At 32.2% G+C, this 22,678-nt stretch overlaps 1 protein-coding gene across 5 annotated transcripts in view; it reads left to right on the forward strand.

The window, feature by feature from the left end:
• Positions 1–22,550, forward strand: part of Obsc (Obscurin) — a 613,188-nt gene extending 590,638 nt beyond the window's left edge. For all 5 annotated transcript variants that reach the window (XM_075359431.1, XM_075359430.1, XM_075359429.1 and 2 more), the window contains 5 exons: positions 2,630–2,750; positions 8,177–8,357; positions 17,290–17,515; positions 18,249–18,354; positions 21,304–22,550. In XM_075359431.1, the coding sequence (XP_075215546.1) occupies positions 2,630–2,750; positions 8,177–8,357; positions 17,290–17,515; positions 18,249–18,354; positions 21,304–21,438 (769 nt within the window). In that variant the 3' untranslated portion in view covers positions 21,439–22,550. The remainder of the gene's footprint in view (positions 1–2,629; positions 2,751–8,176; positions 8,358–17,289; positions 17,516–18,248; positions 18,355–21,303) is intronic.
• The last annotated feature ends 128 nt before the right edge of the window (positions 22,551–22,678 follow it).

Consider the following 22,678-nt stretch of genomic DNA (forward strand, 5'->3'; position numbering starts at 1 on the left):
GTATGACCTAATTTACTGTATATAGCCTGTTACTTATTATGTTCACAAAAATGCATGTTCTTTAGTTAATATAGTTTAAAGTTGAATCTGTGTGTGTTATTTAAATTACAATATGTGTTAATTTCTTTTAATTAATCGAGATTAATTAATAATATATATATGTTATTATATATATAAAATATATATATTATTATTATATATATATATGTTATATATGTAATTTTGTAGTTATTATGTAGATTCATTAACATTTTATGTAATTAATAAGTAGTCTATTTATTAACATTTTGATCTTTGTTTACACCGAAAATGAAGAGTACTTCCGAATTCCATTCTAAAATAACTTGAGAGTTAGAGTTACATAATCAGGTTTGCAAGATGTGGCATATAAGTTAATTTATATCAGAGGATTAAATATTTTAAATTTTTATGTTCATAGAGATGACAGCTAATCCATCAGAACAATGTATAATGTCTATAAAATAGTAAAATTCCTTGACAGTCAGTAAATAATTTCAAATTTCTAAAAAAAAACATTAAAATAGAATCAGATAACTTCTAAGTGCTTTGTGAGGAGAATTGTTCATTACTTGTAAAAATGAAAAATGTCTACCAACCTTAAAATCAATCTGTGAAAAATTAAAGGAAGGTATAAACTATCAGAAAGGATATTTAATTTAAGAAAACTATTGAAATTATTTAGATTATATTAAAAGAAAATATAAAATAATAAATTAGTAACTAAAACACATAATGTAAGAACAAATCAATTGCAATACCTGAGAAATAGAATAGGGAAGAGACATGACCAATTATGTGTTTAGACCAGTTATAGATTTTCTCTTCACATGTATCCAATAAAGGTTGGTCTGATGATGACAATTTCAGAAAGAACCTAAAAAAAAGCTATTATTATTCATGCTGGCGGCGATATGAGATTCATTCTACTTGCATTCTTAATTTGGTAGGCAGTGATTATCATAATCAAATGAATTCCAGAAATTCCATTTATCAGATCAAAATCCAGCTAATATCAAATTTATTATGTAATTCCATTATACAGAGTTATCATAAAAGAATGGTGCGGTTTCAGTAATTCATAGGAAGATTGTAGGGAAATTTCTAGATGTTATATTGGTATCCCTGAAAGCCTCCAACCCAAAAGTTTGTTTATCAGCAATTGTAACCACGACGTCAGTTCTTGTATTGTTGTTGTGGTGAGTTTAGTGAGTTATATGTTCTCGGATAAAGACAACGCAAAGTGTGTTTTATTGATGGCTGAATTAAAATCCGTAATTTTAGTTGAACATGCGTTTCAACATGAATTCGGAAGAATTCCACCACATAAAAATAATATAACACGTTGGTTCAAACAATTCAAAGAAACTGGATCGGTTAAGAAACAGAAATCAACCAGCAGACCTAGTGTACTAGACGAAACGGTTGAACTAATTAGACAATCGGCAATTAGAAGTCCTGGGAAGTCCATCCCCTATCGAAGCGTTGAGAATTAGGTATTCCAAAATCAACAGTTCACAAAGTTTTACATAAAAAACTGAAATTACACGCTTATAAAATCCAGATACTGCAGGAATTGAAACCCGATGATGGTGTAAAACGTTACAATTTCGCTGTTGGACAGAATAAGTGAAAACAAATCATTTTTAGATGATATAATTTTTACAGACGAAGCTACATTCCATGTGAATGGATGTGTTAACAGACACAATTCACGAATATGGGGCTCTGAAAACCCACACACAATTATTGAGAAACAACGCAATTCGCCTAAAGTTAATGTTTGGTGTGGTGTGATGAAAAATCATATAATTGGGCCTTTCTTCTTTGCTGAAAAAACAATTAATGGAGTTGTGCATCTTGATATGTTAACTGATTATTGTTTTTCTCAGCTGGATGAACTCGAAAACATTCATCAACTTCATTTCCAACAAGATGGTGCTCCCTCGCACTTCAATGCATTGGTCACGGACACTTTGAACGAAAAATTTGGAGATCGATGGATAGGCCAGCAAGGACCCATACTTTGGCCTCCAAGGAGTCCAGACCTGACACCTTGCGGTTTTTTCTTGTAGGGGTACATCAAAAGCGTTGTTTATACACAAAACATTCGCGACCTAAACCACTTAAAAAACAGGATTAATGAAGCAATGACAACCATTAACGAAGAAATGTTAACTAATGTTTGGAGAGAAGTTGAGTATCGTTTGAACATTTGTCGAGCGACTAAGGGCGCACATATTGAAATTTATTAATTATGTAAATAAAATGTTTGAGACGACAAATTTGAAAAATAAAAAACATAAACTGTAAGTAATTCTGTTTTAATTTAAACCATGTTCAAAACCGCACCATTCTTTTATGATAACCCTGTATTTGATGTTACTATTATTACAGTTTAGAAACCAATAAATTAGATATTTTAAATAACATTAAACGAAGTTATGTTTTTCAGCATTGTAACCTTATTAAAACATGTTCTTTTTTATGATGCTACACCATTCTGGCTATTGATATTTTATCAAGAACATGATTTTATAGTAGCATATGTAAATGTAGTCTATAATAATAGATAAAATTTTATGAACTTTTACCAATTTCATTTAAACAGGCCATCTGGGTCAAACATTGCTGTATTTATTGAGGAGAAATTGCAAGGTGCTGATATTCTTACTTACCTGTCAAGCAGACATGAATATACAGAACAGATGGTAGCTACTGTTATCACACAGGTTTGTATTTTTTTTTTATTTCAAGTTTTCTTTTTATTCTAAAAGCCTAAGAAAATTCAAAAAAGTAATTTTAGCATAAGGTCAAACACTGCAAATATATATATAATATAGTTATTAAATATTGCAGAAGTTGAAATAAATTATATTGTAGTATAAATAATGAATTGTTGTCTTATTACAACTCCTGTTTATTAAACTAATTATGATTTCATAATTTTAATTCTGTAAAAAACTTATTTCAGCTTCCAACCTATCAAATGTGATCAATTATTTGAAAATATTTAGTAACTTCAATGCAGTCATAAAACTCGTTTAAAGTTATCCTCAAACAAATGAGATCTACCCTCAGACAAATCTGTTTGTTATTTATTCTTTGTGTAGATTTATGTAAAATGTTTTTTCACAAAGATTTATGGTAGCAAAGATTTATTATTAAAAACGAACAGTTAAAAATGAAGTGAATTTAATAACCCATGTCCAGTTACAACTTCTGATGAGATTGCAATTACAGGTTAATCCATCCCAAACGAATGAAAGTTCCGGACCATTACAATTAAGTTTTATGTTTTTCCTTAAATAATTTATGTTTATTTTTATTTATAAAAATAAACTCTTGATAAAAATACTGTGTGCATTATTTTTATTATTTACCTCGTTGGATCAAGTTAATTGTATTACATGTGCTAACATGTATACATCTTCTTTTTTTACAACTGGCCTTATAAACAGGCTAGCGCTTGTTAGATCACTTAAATTAGTTTTAATAAATGAACATATATGAATTTATGTATGTATGTAATGTATAATTTTATGCATGTGCTTGTACTTTTGATTTTTATTTGTAATTAATTCATAGACCCAGTGAGAAAAATTTTATATCAAATTCTACATTTTTTATCACATAGTTTTCTACACCTATTTCCTTATTGGAATTGTCATCTTATTACTTTTCCGAGTTTAAAACATTGTTTTGAGAGTAACATATGTAGTCACAGCTGTGATTACACTATGTGTGGTATGGACTAGCAGTTTTTCAGGTCACTTTTTTTCACTGTTTTTCAGGTCAGGAAATATAGTGGGTGAATACGGGCTGGGCAAAAGGAATGAAAGAGGGGACCGACTTATAGAGTTTTGCACGAAGTATAATTTAGTAATTGCCAACACCCAATTTAAAAATCATAATAGAAGAATATACACTTGGAAAAAGCCAGGCGATACTGCAAGGTATCAGATAGATTATATCATGGTAAGCAAAGATTTAGAAATCAACTCGTGGACTGCAAAACTTACCCTGGAGCAGACATTGATAGCGACCATAATTTGGTGATAATGAAATGTAGATTGGGGTTTAAAAACCTGAAGAAAAGGTGTCAGATGAATCGGTGGAATTTAGAGAAGCTTGAGGAAGAGGAGGTAAAGAAGATTTTTGAGGAGGACATCGCAAGAGGTCTGAGTAAAAAAGATAAGATAGAAAATGTAGAAGAAGAATGGGAGAATGTTAAAACGGAAATTCTTAAATCAGCAGAAGCAAACTTAGGCGGAATAAAGAGAACTGGTAGAAAACCTTGGGTTTCAGACGATATATTGCAGCTGATGGATGAACGTAGAAAATATAAGAATGCTAGTGATGAAGAAAGTAAAAGGAACTATCGGCAATTAAGAAATGCTATAAACAGGAAGTGCAAACTGGCGAAAGAAGAGTGGATTAAAGAAAAGTGTTCAGAAGTGGAAAGAGAAATGAACATTGGTAAAATAGACGGAGCATACAGGAAAGTTAAGGAAAATTTTGGGGTACATAAATTAAAATGTAATAATGTGTTAAACAAAGATGGTACACCTATATATAATACGAAAGGTAAAGTCGATAGATGGGTGGAATATATTGAAGAGTTATACGGAGGAAATGAATTAGAAAATGGTTTTATAGAGGAAGAAGAGGAAGTTGAGGAGGATGAAATGGGAGAAACAATACTGAGATCTGAATTTAAGAGAGCATTAAAAGATTTAAATGGCAGAAAGGCTCCTGGAATAAACGGAATACCTGTAGAATTACTGCGCAGTGCAGGGGAGGAGGCGATTGATAGATTATACAAACTGGTGTGTAATATTTATGAAAAAGGGGAATTTCCATCAGACTTCAAAAAAAGTGTTATAGTAATGATACTAAAGAAAGCAGGGGCAGATAAATGTGAAGAATACAGAACAATTAGTTTAACTAGTCATGCATCAAAAATCTTAACTAGAATTCTATACAGAAGAATTGAGAGGAGAGTGGAGGAAGTGTTAGGAGAAGACCAATTTGGTTTCAGGAAAAGTATAGGGACAAGGGAAGCAATTTTAGGCCTCAGATTAATAGTAGAAGGAAGATTAAAGAAAAACAAACCAACATACTTGGCGTTTATAGACCTAGAAAAGGCATTCGATAACGTAGACTGGAATAAAATGTTCAACATTTTAAAAAAATTAGGGTTCAAATACAGAGATAGAAGAACAATTGCTAACATGTACAGGAACCAAACAGCAACAGAAATAATTGAAGAACATAAGAAAGAAGCCGTAATAAGAAAGGGAGTCCGACAAGGATGTTCCCTATCACCGTTACTTTTTAATCTTTACATGGAACTAGCAGTTAATGATGTTAAAGAACAATTTAGATTCGGAGTAACAGTACAAGGTGAAAAGATAAAGATGCTACGATTTGCTGATAATATAGTAATTCTAGCCGAGAGTAAAAAGGATTTAGCAGAAACAATGAACGGCATAGATGAAGTCCTACGCAAGAACTATCGCATGAAAATAAACAAGAACAAAACAAAAGTAATGAAATGTAGTAGAAATAACAAAGATGGACCACTGAATGTGAAAATAGGAGGAGAAAAGATTATGGAGGTAGAAGAATTTTGTTATTTGGGAAGTAGAATTACTAAAGATGGACGAAGCAGGAGCGATATAAAATGCCGAATAGCACAAGCTAAACGAGCCTTCAGTAAGAAATATAAGTTGTTTACATCAAAAATTAATTTAAATGTCAGGAAAAGATTTTTGAAAGTGTATGTTTGGAGTGTCGCTTTATATGGAAGTGAAACTTGGACAATCGGAGTATCTGAGAAGAAAAGGTTAGAAGCTTTTGAAATGTGGTGCTATAGGAGAATGTTAAAAATCAGATGGGTGGATAAAGTGACAAATGAGGAGGTATTGCGGCAAATAGATGAAGAAAGAAGCATTTGGAAAAATATAGTTAAAAGAAGAGACAGACTTATAGGCCACATACTAAGGCATCCTGGAATAGTCGCTTTAATTTTGGAAGGACAGGTAGAAGGGAAAAATTGTGTAGGCAGGCCACGTTTGGAGTATGTAAAACAAATTGTTAGGGATGTAGGGTGTAGAGGGTATACTGAAATGAAACGACTAGCACTAGATAGGGAATCTTGGAGAGCTGCATCAAACCAGTCAAATGACTGAAGACAAAAAAAAAAAAAAGGTCACTTCACATTGACCTTTCAGATTACAATAAAGTTATTAATGTTCAACCTAAATCTCTGGTTCCACACTTCAAAATATTACCTTGATTGATAGAATATATAGAGGTGATGACTTTTTTTACTTTTTATTCATTTTTTATTACATGCCTCCATTGGTTAAAGTGTTGATGTGGTCTTGCTGTAACCAACAAGAAGGTACTGTAAGTCATTTAATGTTTTTTTATAAAAAAAAATTGTCATCTTCCATTACTACTGGACTTTTTCTTAAGTAGAAGTTGCCATGATATATTTAAGAAACTAAAAAATTATCACTGCACCTTTCCTACTCATTAGAAAGGAGTGTGTTTCTTGCAAAGTACATTCTGTTGAACGTATAACTCTTGTAAGAAATAGTTATGGACAGATTTGTTCAATAAAAGACAAATAATAACAATCAGATACCAGTTTATGAGAGAAATTATTTACTCAGATAAAGGATTCAAATTGAGAGTTGAATATGTAGTTGTAGTAGTATGTAATGAGACACTCTTGGAAATCTTAATCTTTAGTTAGTTACTCTCAGTTAATCATTGGCAGAGAGTATCTCTAAAAAATGTTAAAACATTGACTAATTTATAATTTATATTTGTTCACCTGATGAAACAAAGCACACTGCGAAAACGTTTGTGAAACTTAAAAATAGGAAAAAAGGGCACTAATTGTTCTTTATTTGATTGATAGTTATAATAATTCTACTGCTATGATACTTATCAGTAAGATCATATCATCATCATGAGTGTTCTGGTTAAGCCATGCAGTGTGTTCCGTTACATAGACTCAGCCACTCAGTCTCACACATCTTACAACTGCTGCCTCCATCTCTTCCTCAGCTGTCCTACTTTTCTCACACCGTCTGCTCTGTAATCCCACATTATCCCTGGAATTCTGTTTCCATCCATTCTGTCTACTCCTAATCACTGATGTATCGCATTGCTACTAATATGATCCTTCAATGCAAAACTCAACAATTTAGGAAAAATCTCATTTCCTTATATTCAGTTCTTTGACTTTGATGTGAAGTAAGAATCCAAGTCTCAGAACCATACATCAATGTCGGTACCACCGTAGTTTTGTAAAAATTTAATAACTCTTTCCTTCCTTATATTGCTGACAAGAATACTTTGCATGGTACTTAGCAGCTTCTGAAATTTATGCAGCTTGTTATCAATATCTTCCGATTTAAAAAAAAGACAGATGACAACCCAGATAATCAAATGCAGTTACTTGGTCTAATATCTTATTATTTATCACTATCTTTTTGCACATGAGTACCTTACCTATGAAGCTCCATACCTTTTTTTTCTTAGTAGACATATCCAAATTGTACGACTTAGTATAGAATACAACCTAAACACAGCCAATTGCAAATTTGCTTCTGAACTGGCCAGAACTACCTGGCCATCCGCAAACAACATTGTGTCCAAAGTTAAATCATTAACGTACAATAATATTTTAGAATTTTTTGTAAATTTTCAATAATATTGTCAATGTGTAAATTAAATAACGTAGGTGGTAGTGGACACCCTTGTCTGACTCCTTGATTTATTTCACACATTCTTCCACTAACCTGATCATCCAACTTATGGGTATTATAATAGAATCTTTGTATTGTCCTAATCAAATGTTCTGAAACACGTTAAATGGAATTTTTTTATATTTATGTATTTAAAATTTTGAAATGAATGAGTAAACACATTCTATAAAGTTTGAGATTTCTGTACGCCTGATTTTTATGCAATAATTATTACATTGCAAAAATGAGATTTTTTTTATTGAGCCATATAAATTTTTGTGTTTACAATTTATAGCACAATTAATGTAAAGTTAAAAATGTCTAACAGCCAAATAGATTTTACAAAACTTCTTTAAGTATAGTTTTCACAATGCTTGAATTTTTCTGTTTAGATATTGGATGCTTTACATTACCTGCACTGGAGAGGTTTCTGCCATCTTAATGTACAACCAGATAATATTGTTATGGCATCTATTCGAAGTGTACAAGTTAAACTGGTTGATCTTGGATCAGCTCAACCTGTTAGCAAACTTGGGACCGTTGTTAAAAAGACTGGATCATTAGAATATTCTTGTAAGTGTTGCTTGTAAATTTGTTTATATCTGTGATTTATCTTTTTTTTAAATTGTTTTTGGTGCATTCTTGCTTGCATGCAATAAAATTCTTGATTGATTTTTATTGCTAAGACTAAAAGAAAATTATTTTCTGTGTAACTGTTCTTATTTTAGAAAGGAAAAATGTGATAAAATTCAGAAGTAGCAAGATCATGCACTAATAATGTTTTATCATAATCATATGTTTTTTCTTGTTAAAAATGTCATGTATAACTCAGCCAAGCTTAAAATATTGTTTAGAAGGTAACATGTATTATTTACTGCTGTGACTAAACCATGTGCAGTTTGGCGTGACACTAGCAGTTTTTCCAAGTCACTTCACTTTGACTTTACAATGATGTTATTAATATTTGAACGTAAATGTCTGGTTGTAGACCTAAATTTTTGGTTCCATATATTTCCTTGATTGATAGAATATATACAGGTGTGTTTTTTCAACTCTTCTCTGAACCCTTTTGAATCCATGAAAGAATGAATAACTTATTTAGCAGGTATTTATAGAATCACTCGGTTAATTAGAAAATCATGCTTTAGGTCATTGGGAGAATAGTATTATAAAATTATCCTTCATGGACAATTAGGAGAATATGGTCATATATCCCACAGATCCAATCTTGTTTTTGTGTATGTAACTCGTACAAAATCTATTAATAAATACAAATTTACATTAAATATATTTTTAATGTTTAATTTATTTAATTTCACTGTAATCTATATCATTTATAAAAAAATAATTAAAGATTACAGCCCTCAGTATAACAAAAAAAATATGATCTTATCTCAGATTCAATTTTTTTTTTTTTGAGATTTAATTCAAACCTATATCTTCAAAAATGTAATATGATAAATCAGATGTTAACTAGTTGTGACTTTAATACTAAAAAATAATTCTTAATTAAATGAGAATAAAATTATTTGAATTTAATTTAAATGAGAATATGGTGTCAAAATTTTGGATACATGAAAAATTCCAAACTTGACGATGGCAAGCATTTATTAAGGTCCCTGTGTATGTTGGTGTGTGGGAGCTCTGAAGCTTCAGTAAATAGTGGACTGGAATCAGTACAGAGATTGTGCATGTGCTGGTTCCAGCAGAGTACCAGGCTGGTCCTCCAGGATTGGTAGCCCTGGAGTGGGGGTGTATTCCAGTGGTTAGCCTTGCTATAGAAGGATTAATTCATCATGCAGTTTGAACAGTGTTTTGTGGCTGAGGGAGCATGTAAACATTCATTTAGAACCAGCCATGTTGCCAGAAGTGAAATGGAAGAGTCATGAATCAGGAAGAATTTGACATGAGGTGAAGAGTCTGCAAAGAACAGTTCACCCAGACTTAATTAGCTGGTAATTACGAGAGAAGATGGTACTTTCATGAAATTTATAGCCCTTTTCTTATCGCTCGTGAAATAAATAATTGCACTGATGGCCCAGTACAAAAAATACACATGACTTTCAACAGTCTCTAGATTGAGGCAGTCAATGATATCCAATTGAGAAGATTCTTGATTTAAGCAAAGTAGGTGAGTTTGATGCACGTGTTAATCCTCACAGCACTCACATTATGTCAAAGGGTGTTGTGATTTGTCGTGATTTATTAAATTGTTCAGAGCAAGAAATTGTCAAAGGGTTGTCCATGCACAGAGTAATAAATTGCCAAAGGCTGAGGATGAGAAAAAATAACAAAGTTCTACCATCTGCCTCTCATGTCCTCACTAGACCTTGCCTGCCAGAGAAAATACGTGCTGGTATATCCATCTGGATGTATGAGCTTTTTTGCTGTAACTCATATTTTGTGCCTCAAGTTTCAATTGTCAGCAATTTGGCCACACGACGGCTTAATGCGAGAGACTTCATATATGTGTGTGTGTGTGTGTGGGGAAGAAACTCACAAAGGGGATCATGTAAGGATCCTTCCATCTGCATTAACTGCAAAAAAACAGCATTCATGTCGATTAAGAAACTGTCCTGTTTACAAAAATGAAGTAGCTGTTCAAGAAATGAAAATCTTACAGAAGGTCAGTTATTTCAAAGCCAAAGTATTGTAAACAGCTGCAAACCAAGAGCAATAACAACATATGCTCAGGCAGCAGCTTCTGTTCCTACAGAAATGTTGATGCAGATCAGCTTCTTAGTAACCTTGCTCCACAAGTTTGGCTAGTATGATAGAGAGAAAAATTGGCAATAAAATGAAATTTCTCTCTCAAAACGAAACTACAATACTGTCCAAATTACAGCCATCAGTAAAAGCAAAACCGCATCAGAGCAGAACAAAAAGGAAGGCAAACTTGAAGTTAAGGTATAGTCTGACAAATGAACTAGTTAAGAAAGCTTCAAAAGCCTTGTGGAGGCTTAAAAGCCGTGTTCTTCTCAGATGGTCTTACAAACTAAACCTCAGAGACCACACAAGGGGACTTGTTTCCCCCCTTTCTGAGACAGTGGCTGATGCAATCCCTGCTGAGGGTTTGTCTCCTGCTCTTGCCTCTGAATCGGCACCTATGTCAAGCCATGCCTGCACTCATCTGCTGCTTTCTTGGACTCGGAGGCTAGGAGCTACACAGGCTGACATGCTACTAGAACACAAAGTAGTTCAGAGGATAGAAAAATTATAAAAAAGGGCTGGTCAAAACTCAGAAATTAACCTTCTAATATAAATGAGAAGATTTTGCAATGGAACACCAGTGGATGTTTGTCAAACATCCTTGAATTCCAACAATTGATTCATGAAGTGTGAATGGTATTTCTATATGTCTCCAAGAAACATATTTTTACCAAGATGTAAATTTCAGTTTAAGACTTTATGATATTTATCAGTGAGATCAACCACCAAGTATAAGAGTTAGAGATGGAGTAGCCTTATTAATTTCAACTAGAGCTACCAATGAAGTGGTTGAAGTAAATACAAATCTGCAAGTAGTTAGAATCAGTACACAAACATCCTGTGAATTCTATATGTGTTAAACTGAATGAGATAGCAGCGTATTTGTATGGATTCCAGGGTATGCTGTTATTTCAGAAAATGAAATTGCAGACGAAGCTGCCAGGATGGGCAACAGTTTGTAAGAGTAATCCTTATTTGCATGGGAGATGTTAAGAATCGTCTAACTAATACTATCAGAAACAAGTGGACTAATGAATGGTGAAGACCAAATACAAAATAAAGTCCAATTAAAACTATTCCATGTAATTGGAAAAGCAATGTGAAACTGACTTACCAAGAACAAGTAGCAGTGACCAAACTCAGAATCGGTCACACGTGAATAACAAATCCATACTTGTTAACCAGGCAGTGTGCAGTGTATATGATAAACCACATATTGTTAAGCATTTACTGAAGACTGTACAATACATGGAAACCTCAGAAAGAGATATGGACTAAGAAATAATATTGCTGCTGATTTAGAAAATGGCAAAGAAGAGAAATTAGTTGCTTACCTACATGCCAGAAAATTAGTAACATGTTTGAAGTAAGCTTTTGATGAAGTCAGTATGTGTTATGTTTGACTGAGAAGCTTTTATTGAAGGCACCTGAACATAGAGTTCTCAAATTTCCATGGTATAGTCTTACAATTTTTTTTTTTTTTAGTATTTTATTTCACTGTGGTTGTTTTATTTTTGTTTTTGTGTTTTATGTAACTGTCAGAATTCTTTATAACCTGTAAAATTTTATATCCTGCTAGCGATTTTATTTATTTTTTTTAAACAATGTGACAAGGGCTAATGACCTTGAAAGTTGATGCCCATACAAAAAAAAATAATAGCAATAATGATAATTTTTATCATTATCTATAATTTTAATCGGAAATATTCATTCCCACTACATCAACAATGATTACAACATGCATTATGATATTTAAATTATTAAAATTTACTAATTACAATAAAATTATCCTATTTTTAGTTATCATTGTTACCACCACTGTTATTGCTATTTATTCTTAATTAGGTGTATACACTTTTTTTCAGTAAAAATAATTGAGTGACATAAATTATTTTATCATTTAAATAATAAATCCATATACACAAAAATTTATAAAATAAATTTAACTGAAAATCAAATCAAATATTTCCATACTTACTTAAAAATTAAATGTCCAAACCATTTGTTTCCTTTAATCTAAAGATTCCCACTAATATTACCCAATATTGCCCTGCATTGAGTCTTACTCATCTCCTGCACTTCCAGTATGCTTTTCTTAAATTCTGCAAATACAGCACAACACCTACTAAAAAATGGAACTATACTCTCCAAATAAAAGAAATCTGTTAGACAAAGAGAACAGATCTGTCTGTATATTTCTTCAAAATTATTACAGTTAATATTGAACTTTTAGTCCAAAGTACAGAATTTTTAGAAGTGTTTAGTGCTGTCTGTTAAAAAGGTTTTTCTCCTAGATTTCCATTAAATTAAAAAAAATATATCATGAGTGTTCTCTATTAGTTCTTTCAGTCAGACTCTTTTCGACTGTTCTTTTAATTGTATCAGAATTAAGTCTCCTGTAATTTCCCTAGCCGGTAAATCATTACCAGAATGTTTAGAAATTAGTTGCTTATCTAATTATTAGAGAATGGTTATAAAAACCATTCTCTAAAAATCACCCACACTGGATAATAAATAATTTGCAGGTACCTACTTTCTGGGAATTTCAGAACCTTGAGAATGTATTTAATCTGTCTATAAACCAGCATGGGATATAAATCAGTTTCCAAATATAAAATGTAATTTGAGTTTCTGAAAAGATCATATAGATTCTTTAGATAGAATCTTTGAAATTTTTCCAATTCTTTTCCCATTACACATGTACATATGTGAAAATAACTCTCTCTGCTGTCTCAAACAAGTACTGTTTCTTTCACAAAAAGGATTTTCCATGTGTTATTATTGCAAATTTGACAGCTTTAACCTTTTCTCTTGAATGATACATGTAGCCTAATTTAGACATAAATATGACTTCAAATATATTGTATTTAACTACTTCAGTGACTTCTGAATCAAACTGCCATTTCTCAGTAGATCTAAAACATTCTTGTGTAAAAACTTTTATTTTTACTTTTCTAAATTAATCACGTATTTCCATCTACCACAATAAACATTTTATTTATTGATCAGTACCTTCAATTAAAATGCAATTAAATGGATCAAATGCAATTAAAATAAGATTGTACACATGTAAATAACAATCTAATATTTATCATCAATCCAATGATTCACACCTGTACACTCATGCAAATCATTAATGAATAGAACCAATAAAGATGATAATAAACATCCTTAACTTAATCAACAAGTAATCTGAAAAAATCTTTTCTGCCTCCATTAAGCTAGATACATGATTCCAGACTGTTATTTAAGATTATTATTTAAGTTTCAAAATTTTCTTTAATATTCCTAATTCTAAAATAATTCACTTGTATTGATGCTATCATTAGATCTACAAAAGAAAAAGGAAATTTGCTTCCCTCATTTTAACTTTAAGCATTGTAATGCTATATAAATTAAAAATTTTATCAAAGTCTGAGCAGACCTTTCAGATACTTGCCTGAATTCATTCTGGGACGGTTTGCTTCTCATCCCGTCATCCATTCTTTGCAATAACACACCCCTGAAGAGCTTGGAAAGGGGTCCAGGGAGGAAATCCCCCTGTAATTGCTTACTTCATTCAGTTTGAATTTTTTATGCAAAGGGAAATTATTTCTCAAAAGATTCTGGGAAAACAGCCTTTCTTTTGTTTTCTGAGCGAAAAACAGTTTTGTGTTATCATCGCCCGGGAAAAAAAAAATGGAATATAAAAATAAAATATAAAATCTAGTAAGACAACAGCAATATTAAAAGAAAATAGAAACTGAAAGTAGAACTTTAAAAACAGAACTAAAATACTAAAAACAAGGACAAAATAAAATGTTAAATAACAGTAAAAAAAATGTTAAATACAAAAATATACAACTACCGTACATAAAATAAAATTTTAAAAGCACTATTAAAAAGTATGTAAAATACTAATTCTTAGGAAAAATAAAAATGTTCGGTTCAAAACCTCTTTATTATGCCCAGGATTTGACGAAAATTCCTGGGCAATTTAAATTTATGACACAAGGCCACATAACGTATACAATCCACAAGGATGTGGCACTTGCACTTGTATCGGTGCATTTTCTGCTGACATCAGGTACCCGTGAATAGCTCTCATATATTCTATCTGCAATCGGCAGAGGACCACTTCCTCTGAGCAAGTTTTCTTGTGAGAGGAATCCCATGGCAACACAGTATCTTTAATTTAGTGAAGTTTGTTGTCAACTGTCGCAATCTAATCGTCTTGCTACCTCGTGTGAAGTGCGTGTTTGACATAGTTAATAAAGTCGCATGTAGTAACATGGTTAGTGAAGGATGGTTGACTACATGTGTCTTTAGCAGCAGAATCTGCATATTCATTACCCGGAATCCCCACGTGGCTAGGGATCCAGTAGAAACTCACTTGTGTGTTGTGATGGTTCAACCTGGCGAATAAAATAGGATGCTTGGAATAAAAATTTTCTAACGCTAACAGAGCACTGCACAGGTCGCTACAAATAAGTACTTAGGGTTAATGATATTCAAAGTCTTATGTATAGTGTATAGTTCAGCAGTAAAGACACTCGTAAGACCGGGTAGACCAAACATGTAGGTTTGGTCATTGACAATAAATGCGCATCCAACGGTATTGTACTGTTTCGATCCATCTGTGTATACTACTGCATCTGAATTTGTCCGGGAAAGAATATGAAGAAACATTTGCTGAAAGAAAATAGGTGGTGTTGATTCTTTATTGCATATCGTGAGGTCAAATATAAAATTAATAAGCTTGATTCTCCACGGAGGATACAAACACGGATAAACTGGAAAAATGGAAGGTGTGTCAACTTTCATAAGGTGTAGTAAATGCCGGGCACGAATACCTACAGATGCGGTGTAACATGGATGATACTCATATCTTCGAAGATAAGGATTTCCAAAGAACTACATCAAAAGCGGGGTGATTTGACTATTCTTTAAGACAAGCAAAATAAAATGCTAAAAACTGGTCCTGTCTATTCCAAAGTGATGCCTTATCACAGTCAACAAAGATGCTTACGACAGGGCTTGATCTAAGGGCACTTGTAGTAAGCCAAAGGAAAGCATGATGTACAGCATCCAGCATTTTAAGCATAGTATTGCGCACTGAAGAGTAGGCGACACAACCATAATCTAAACAGGAACGAACTAAGGAATAGTAAAAACGCAACATACATGACTGATCAGCACCCCAATTAGTAGTTAGGCTAGACCCACGTAAAATGGCTATCAAAAATTAACCCCAAAAATTTAAAATCAGAAGAGATAGTAGTTAGTTCTCCACTGAGAAAAACTTCTGGAAAAAAGGGGTTCCACAGACAAGAAAAGACTACACATTTTATTTTCTCAGGTGAGAAGGTGAAGCTGGTAACCTTTGACCAAGCTTCAAGGCAAGATATAATGTTTAGTAGTAGTCTCTCTGCTTTGGCTGCATAGGACACAATATATATAGCAAAATCATCAACAAATAAAGAACATGAGACAGGTGGCTGCACACATTTAGTAATACTGTTGATGGCTGTAGAAAATAAGGTGGCACTTAATACACTCCCTTGAGGTATCCCATTCTCCAAGATGACGCTACCCAAGAGAGAATTCCCAATACAGACAAAGTTCAGTCATTTAAGAAACTCCTAATAAAATCAAGCATATTCCCCTTGACTCCCCATTCTTTGAGGGTACGTAGAACACCACATTGCCAGGCCGTGTCAAAAGCCTTGCTGATATCAAAGAAGATAGTGACGAGGCGCTGTTGTAGTAGGAAAGTGTTTTGAATAGCTATCTCCATTGACACTAAATGGTCAATGGAGGATCATCTTTGTTGGAAATCACACTGTTCTGGAGATAAAAGGCCATGTTTCTCCATGTACCAAGTAAGGCTGCAATTCACCATTCTCTCCATTACTTTGCATAAGACACTTGTCATTGGGATAGGGTGGTAGCTTGAGGGGCTTGCTTTGTCTTTACGAGGTTTAAGTATTGGTACGACAATGGCTTCTGACCAGGTGGGTGGAAAGACTTGGGCAGAGAATAAATCATTATAAACGTTCAATAGGTGTTGTAATGCCAGTTGAGGAAGATGCAACAGCATACCAACACGAATGTTGCCAGGTCCAGGGGAGGTGTCACAGGAGTTTCTAAGTGCATGTGACAACTTGTTGAATGTGAATGGAGCATTTAATTCACCGATCGAATCACCAATGTTTAGCAGTAATACTTCCAACTGTATCTTGTGCCTCTGAAATTCGTTACTATATGATGAAGTGAGAGACACCAAATGGAAAGAATTTGCTAAGCTCATTTGCTCCTGCAGAAGATGATGAAAGGAGTTCTTCATGAATAGGCCCGAGAATAGATTGCTTTGTTGATCTGCAAATTGCACTAATCTTTTTCCATCCAGTAGATGTGGGAGTAGTGCGTGAGATGGTGTCCTTCCTGAACTGTAACATTAAACACATTATCAATAATACTTTTGAACACCACAAGCTTGTTTTAAAACTGAAATGGGATTTTGATCAATCCAAGAAATTAGATTTTTTTTTTTTCAAATTTATTTAAGACTGCTTGTCATTCTTACCATACAGTTGCTAGTTAATAAAAGAAAAATAGGTCTAGTGGATTTTTTCTTATTGCTTTATTCATAGCATTAATAAAGAGTTAAACTTAAATAAAGACCCAGTATAATAATGTTTAATGTAACTATGATTTAAATTAGATCTGAGATATATAAAACAGAAGCAGAATTTTACACTGTTAATAATAATTATTTTTATACTTATTAATAGATTTGAATTAAATTATTTTCCAGCACCTGAGGTGTTAAGCGAAGAGCCTGCATTTCCACAATCAGATATTTGGTCAGTTGGTATTTTAGCATACATATTACTCTCCGGAGCATCACCATTTGCAGGTACCAATAATGAGGAAACCAGGCGAAATATTAACTTTGTCAGATACAGATTTGAACATCTTTACAAAGAATTAACGCAAGAAGCGACTAGATTTATTATGCTTATATTCAAACGAACTCCAAGGTAAGTAAATTATGTGCATTCTTCTTCATATATACCACTGTTTATTTCATTCTGTCTGACAAACGAATTGATGCTGTTCAATTTTTTTCAAGTAGGAGATCAAAAGCTTTTTGGCTATTGTCTTTAAGCGGCCAAGCTCTGTTTAAAGAGAAACGCCTAAAGATTTTAATTTCATTTTTAATATGACTTGTACCATAATGCTTTCATTACACAATTATTCCTGTAAGTTGCCCTTCTGGTTTTTAAGGTAGTGAAATATTATATAAATAATTCACCAATACAAAAAATAATACTGATGATATACTGGTTCTTTAATTTATTTTACTGATGGTAAAACTTTCTGTGATGTGATACTTTTTAATATTTTATTTCATTTCTATACTCTGAATCATATAGAAATCAATAATATTGTGTTTATAAGTAACACAATATAAGGAGAACAGTTCTCAAAAGTGCTAATAATGATGTTTAATTTGTAGACATGTATCATATTAGTAAACATCATTAAGTAATTAAAAAAGTTCACAGCTTGAGAATAATGAAGTCAGTGAAAAATTAGAATTTTAATAGACTAAGGCTCATATTTGATGCCAGGATTTTCATTACATTGATATCAAATAAGTGAATAACATTATTCCATAAGAATTTATCCCTAACACTTATAAGAAATTTATAAATTTTTTATCTTGAGAAAAACCTCATCTCAGTACCATTATGTATATTTATTTTACAGTAAAAGACCTACCGCTGAGGAGTGTCATGAACACAGGTGGCTTCTTCCAACAGAGTATATGATAAAGAGAAGAGAACGAGCTGTGTTTCTTGGTAATAGACTTAAGGTATGTGCAGTTATTATTTTTAACTTCTTTTTGTGTATAGTAAAAGTTTCATTAACAAAATATATATATATATATATATATGTTATATAAATAAATCTTTAATTCGGGTGCTTGAATCCCAGCAAGCTGGGGCAGGAAGGTAGCATCCACACCCAGCGACTCCCTCGGTGGGCTGGTCAGGCTTGCTGCTTCGGCGGTGATGTTTGCATCCACCAGGAGATCCCATGTTGGAGGGAGCTTCTTCCATCATCTTCTTCTCCAGGTGGTGGTTGACGAAGAACTAAAAATTTGTTCTGTCATTTGCTGTTTTATAGGCGCCTGCGAGTGGTGGGAGAGTTGCATGGTCAGCTAGCTTGGTGGCGCTTATGTAGACACGTAGGTATACTGTACTCCTGCTGACATCTGAACAGCTAGTGTTGTGCTCACCAATAAATTTGAAGCTCGACATGTACATGGCAACAATAATAAATAATAATAAATTGGTTCTGTAAGTTTAAAATCCGTAAAATTAAATAAAAATCAATTTGGAACCTTAAAATAAGAGGAATAAATATTAAATAGTCTGCAGTCTGTTGCATATTTTATAAATGACACTAAAATGGGAGAAATAAACAATGAAAGAATGCTGGACCCTTGCTTAGAATAGAACCCAAGAACAGCTGCTGTAGGAACACGTGTGCTAACTGTGATATAAACTGGCCAGCTAGGAGAACAAAATGTCACACAAACAATAAGTGCTGCCTTCTTGTAGTTTTATTCCCTTACTTCTAATGTTCCAAAACTCGTTGACCCATACTCTCTTAGTTTTTGTCAGTCACCATTATTACGGAGTTAAGTACTCCTTCATTGTCTGTGTAGATATTTTTTTAATTTTTAACAGCAGAGATAATGAACGCTAGTAACTTTCATCATCGTCTAAAAACAGTTTATGGTGATAAACTGTTAATAAAAGTACTGTGAGTAGATGGGCAGTAAAATTTTATGCATCAGAAACTGGTTGAGGGAATATTGAAGGTGAACCTCACTGTGGTCGACTGGTTTTTGTAATTGATGTGAAACATTGTAAAGAAGATAGATGAATTCATTCAAGTGACCATCACATTACACTATAGCACATTGCCACCCAAATAAGCATACTGAAAAAAAATGCTTAGGATACATTATTGCACTTGGGCTACCATAAAATCTATTCACAATGGATGCCATGCAGACTCAAATAAAAGATCATAAACAATAAAAGGAGTATTGCGAACAGCTTCGGAAAAATTGTCATGACAAGGGAGATGACTTCCTCTTCAATATTTTTACTGGGGACAAAACTTGAATGCATCATTAATACCAAGAAGAAAAATAACAGAATATGGAATACTGGTAGTATGGTTTTGACTTGATCAAAAAATTCAAAACACAACCTTCTGGAAAAAAATTCTCTTTACAGTCTCCTGGAATTCAAAACACTTGCATATAACTGATTACCTGGAAGATGGGTTGACTGTAAATTGTGTGTGGCACATAGAGATGTTAAAATACCTTGAGAGACATGGGTGTTGTATTCAACAATCCATGAAGTCGTTAATTCTGCAAAACTATAATGCTCAGCCACACATATTGTATGCAACCGCCAAGGCTCCGTATGAAGTTAAAATTTGAACCTATTCTACACCTTCCATATTAACCATATTTGGCGCCCTATTATTTTCATTTCTTTATAGAATTAAAGAGGGATATTAAGGGTATTCATTTCACTGTAGATAATAAACTGAAGGCCGCAGTGAGGTTGGGTATCAAGGAAAGACTGCCAACATTCTTCATTGGCAGCATAAGAAAACTGGTTCACCATTAGAAGAAATGTGTACCTATAAATGGTGATTCCGTGGAAAAATAAAAATAAGTTTTTGTGCTAAATAAAATGTACCTTTTATGCCATATTTGTTTCATTTGGAAGTTATGAGCACTGAGCATTACATTTTAACCATCCCTTGCATTATTAGTCTACAATAATATATTCTCTGACAACGAACAGTTATATCACCCCAATCAGTGATTGTACTTAATACCACTTTGTACCTGCTTCAAATTCTTGTCAGTTATGTTTTACCGTTCCAACCATCAATGTTTCTTTTACATTTAATTGGTATAAAACCATTTTGATTGATTGGACACACTAATGTTCATTGATCAGTGGTAAAAATTTTGATCAATGAAAAAATGACACCTAAGTTAGGATATGAATGCAAGGCCTTGTTATACTCATTTGGTTGGTTACTTTATCATTTGAGATGCAGATATAGTAAAACTAAAGCTACTTAGTTGATTGCATACTTGTTGATGGTAACAAATATTCAACACTCATTTACCCATATTTCTGTTTACTTTAGTACTGAACATTAAACATCTATGATAATGTAAAAATTTAAATAATAAAGTATATCATTAATCTTTAAGATGTAGTTTTGGTCGCAGAACCCAGAGATGAGGTTTGTCAAATTGTAAAGAGGTAAAGTGTATGACACTAATAAGATTTCATAAGATGTATAGGTTATGGTGATACAGAAACTTGACATAGCAGATTGTTAAAGAAAATATTAAGAAATAAAGAAAATGTGTTCTTGATGTCAAAGAAATCAAGAACATAAGTATAGTAAAATATTAAGAAATAAAGAAAATGTGTTCTTGATGTCAAAGAAATCAAGAACATAAGTATAGTAAAAATGACTTACATGTAAGGAAGAAACAAAAAATGAGTTAATATTTAGGAAGACAAAAAATGTATAATAGGAATTGATAGAGAGACTTCTTTTATTCACCTTTACGTCGAATCAAATGATACAGGCTTTGCAAGTAAGGTGCAGCTTATTTTGAAAAAGTGATAATATTGTAATCAGTGTTTCTTGCATTTTATTTTTATTTCCACAGTAACAGTAATAAGTAAATTATTTTTTGTTTCAGGAATTCTCTGATAAATATCACTCTAAGCGTACTGAAGAAGCAACTCAATGGGATCCATTAAGCAATACGGTTGTTGGTAAAGGTCCCTTAGCCAGGTCCAACAGTATTCAAGAAGAATTATTAATTACATTTTAATGAATAAGTATAAATTGATTTTGCATTCCCAGTTTTACCATACTCATTCACTATTAATTATCACATTTTTTGTCCAAAATATATTGTTTATTTGTCAAACATTATTTTATTCATGAAATACATTATTAATATTCATATCGATTAAAATTAATTAATGTAACAGTTTGATCATGAGATTTTTCTTTAAAAGTATTGTTTTTTTCTATTCATTATGAATAAATTCTTTTTGTCTCTTACCAATGTCAAAACAACTTTATAGTAAAAAAAATATATATATATAAATATACGATTAGTTATTAAAATATTTATTTCTATTCAACAGGGTTGAAGAAAATATTATTGGTTTGGAGTTTTGTATGGCTAAAAAGATGATCCAATTCTGTTAATTAATATTCACACAAGGAAATTAGGACTTGCATTTGAACTGTTTATACTATAAAACCCTGTTGATTAAGTAGAATGAATAAAATAGGCTGTGAGTATATTGTATTGCATTCACTTATATGAAATTGAAACAACATGGTAGAAGTAGCATTTGTAAGTGAATGATACATTTGTTTTATGTTGAAATTTTAATTCAGCATTTCTTGTAGCGGAGTATGAAAATTATTTTTTTTATTTGGACTTCAGCTAATTGTTACTAAGAAATGTTATTTATTACAATTTTTAATCGATTAGTATTTACTGGGATTTATTGATCTTTGATTACTTCTTCAGTGGACGTGGAAGTTTTTGACTGATCAAAGCTGTTGATAAATTCTGTTTAATTAATTTATGTTATACCTATTTTTTCAGTGGAATTGTTAGAATTGCTATGATACTGGTGCGACACATTGTAAAAATGTCATTAATTGTAAGTTGAATAAATGTTATGTGTGCAATTTAATAAAGTTCAGACAAACCAGTTGTTCCTAAAACTATTTCTGCAGAGTGTAGAGATATGAAACAAGTTCAGAGGTGAATCAACTTTTATTGTTTAAAGTAAAAGTGTTATTTTTTTTTTTTTTGTCCCAAGCAGAGGTCCAACTGTGGTGGAACAACACTATGACATTATTCATTAAAAGTAATTTAATATTTTAATTTTTGTAGTCAAGAGAGCAAACATAAAATACCCACAATAATGTTAAAACAATCATAATTCAAGAAAGTTTGGGAACCACTTGTTTAGTAAATAATTTAATATTTAGAGATCTTTTTAATTTGATTTGCAAATTACATAATGCATAAGATGTTTTATTTT

Source organism: Lycorma delicatula, chromosome 3 (genome assembly GCF_047948215.1).
Source record: "Lycorma delicatula isolate Av1 chromosome 3, ASM4794821v1, whole genome shotgun sequence".
NCBI lineage: Eukaryota > Metazoa > Arthropoda > Insecta > Hemiptera > Fulgoridae > Lycorma > Lycorma delicatula.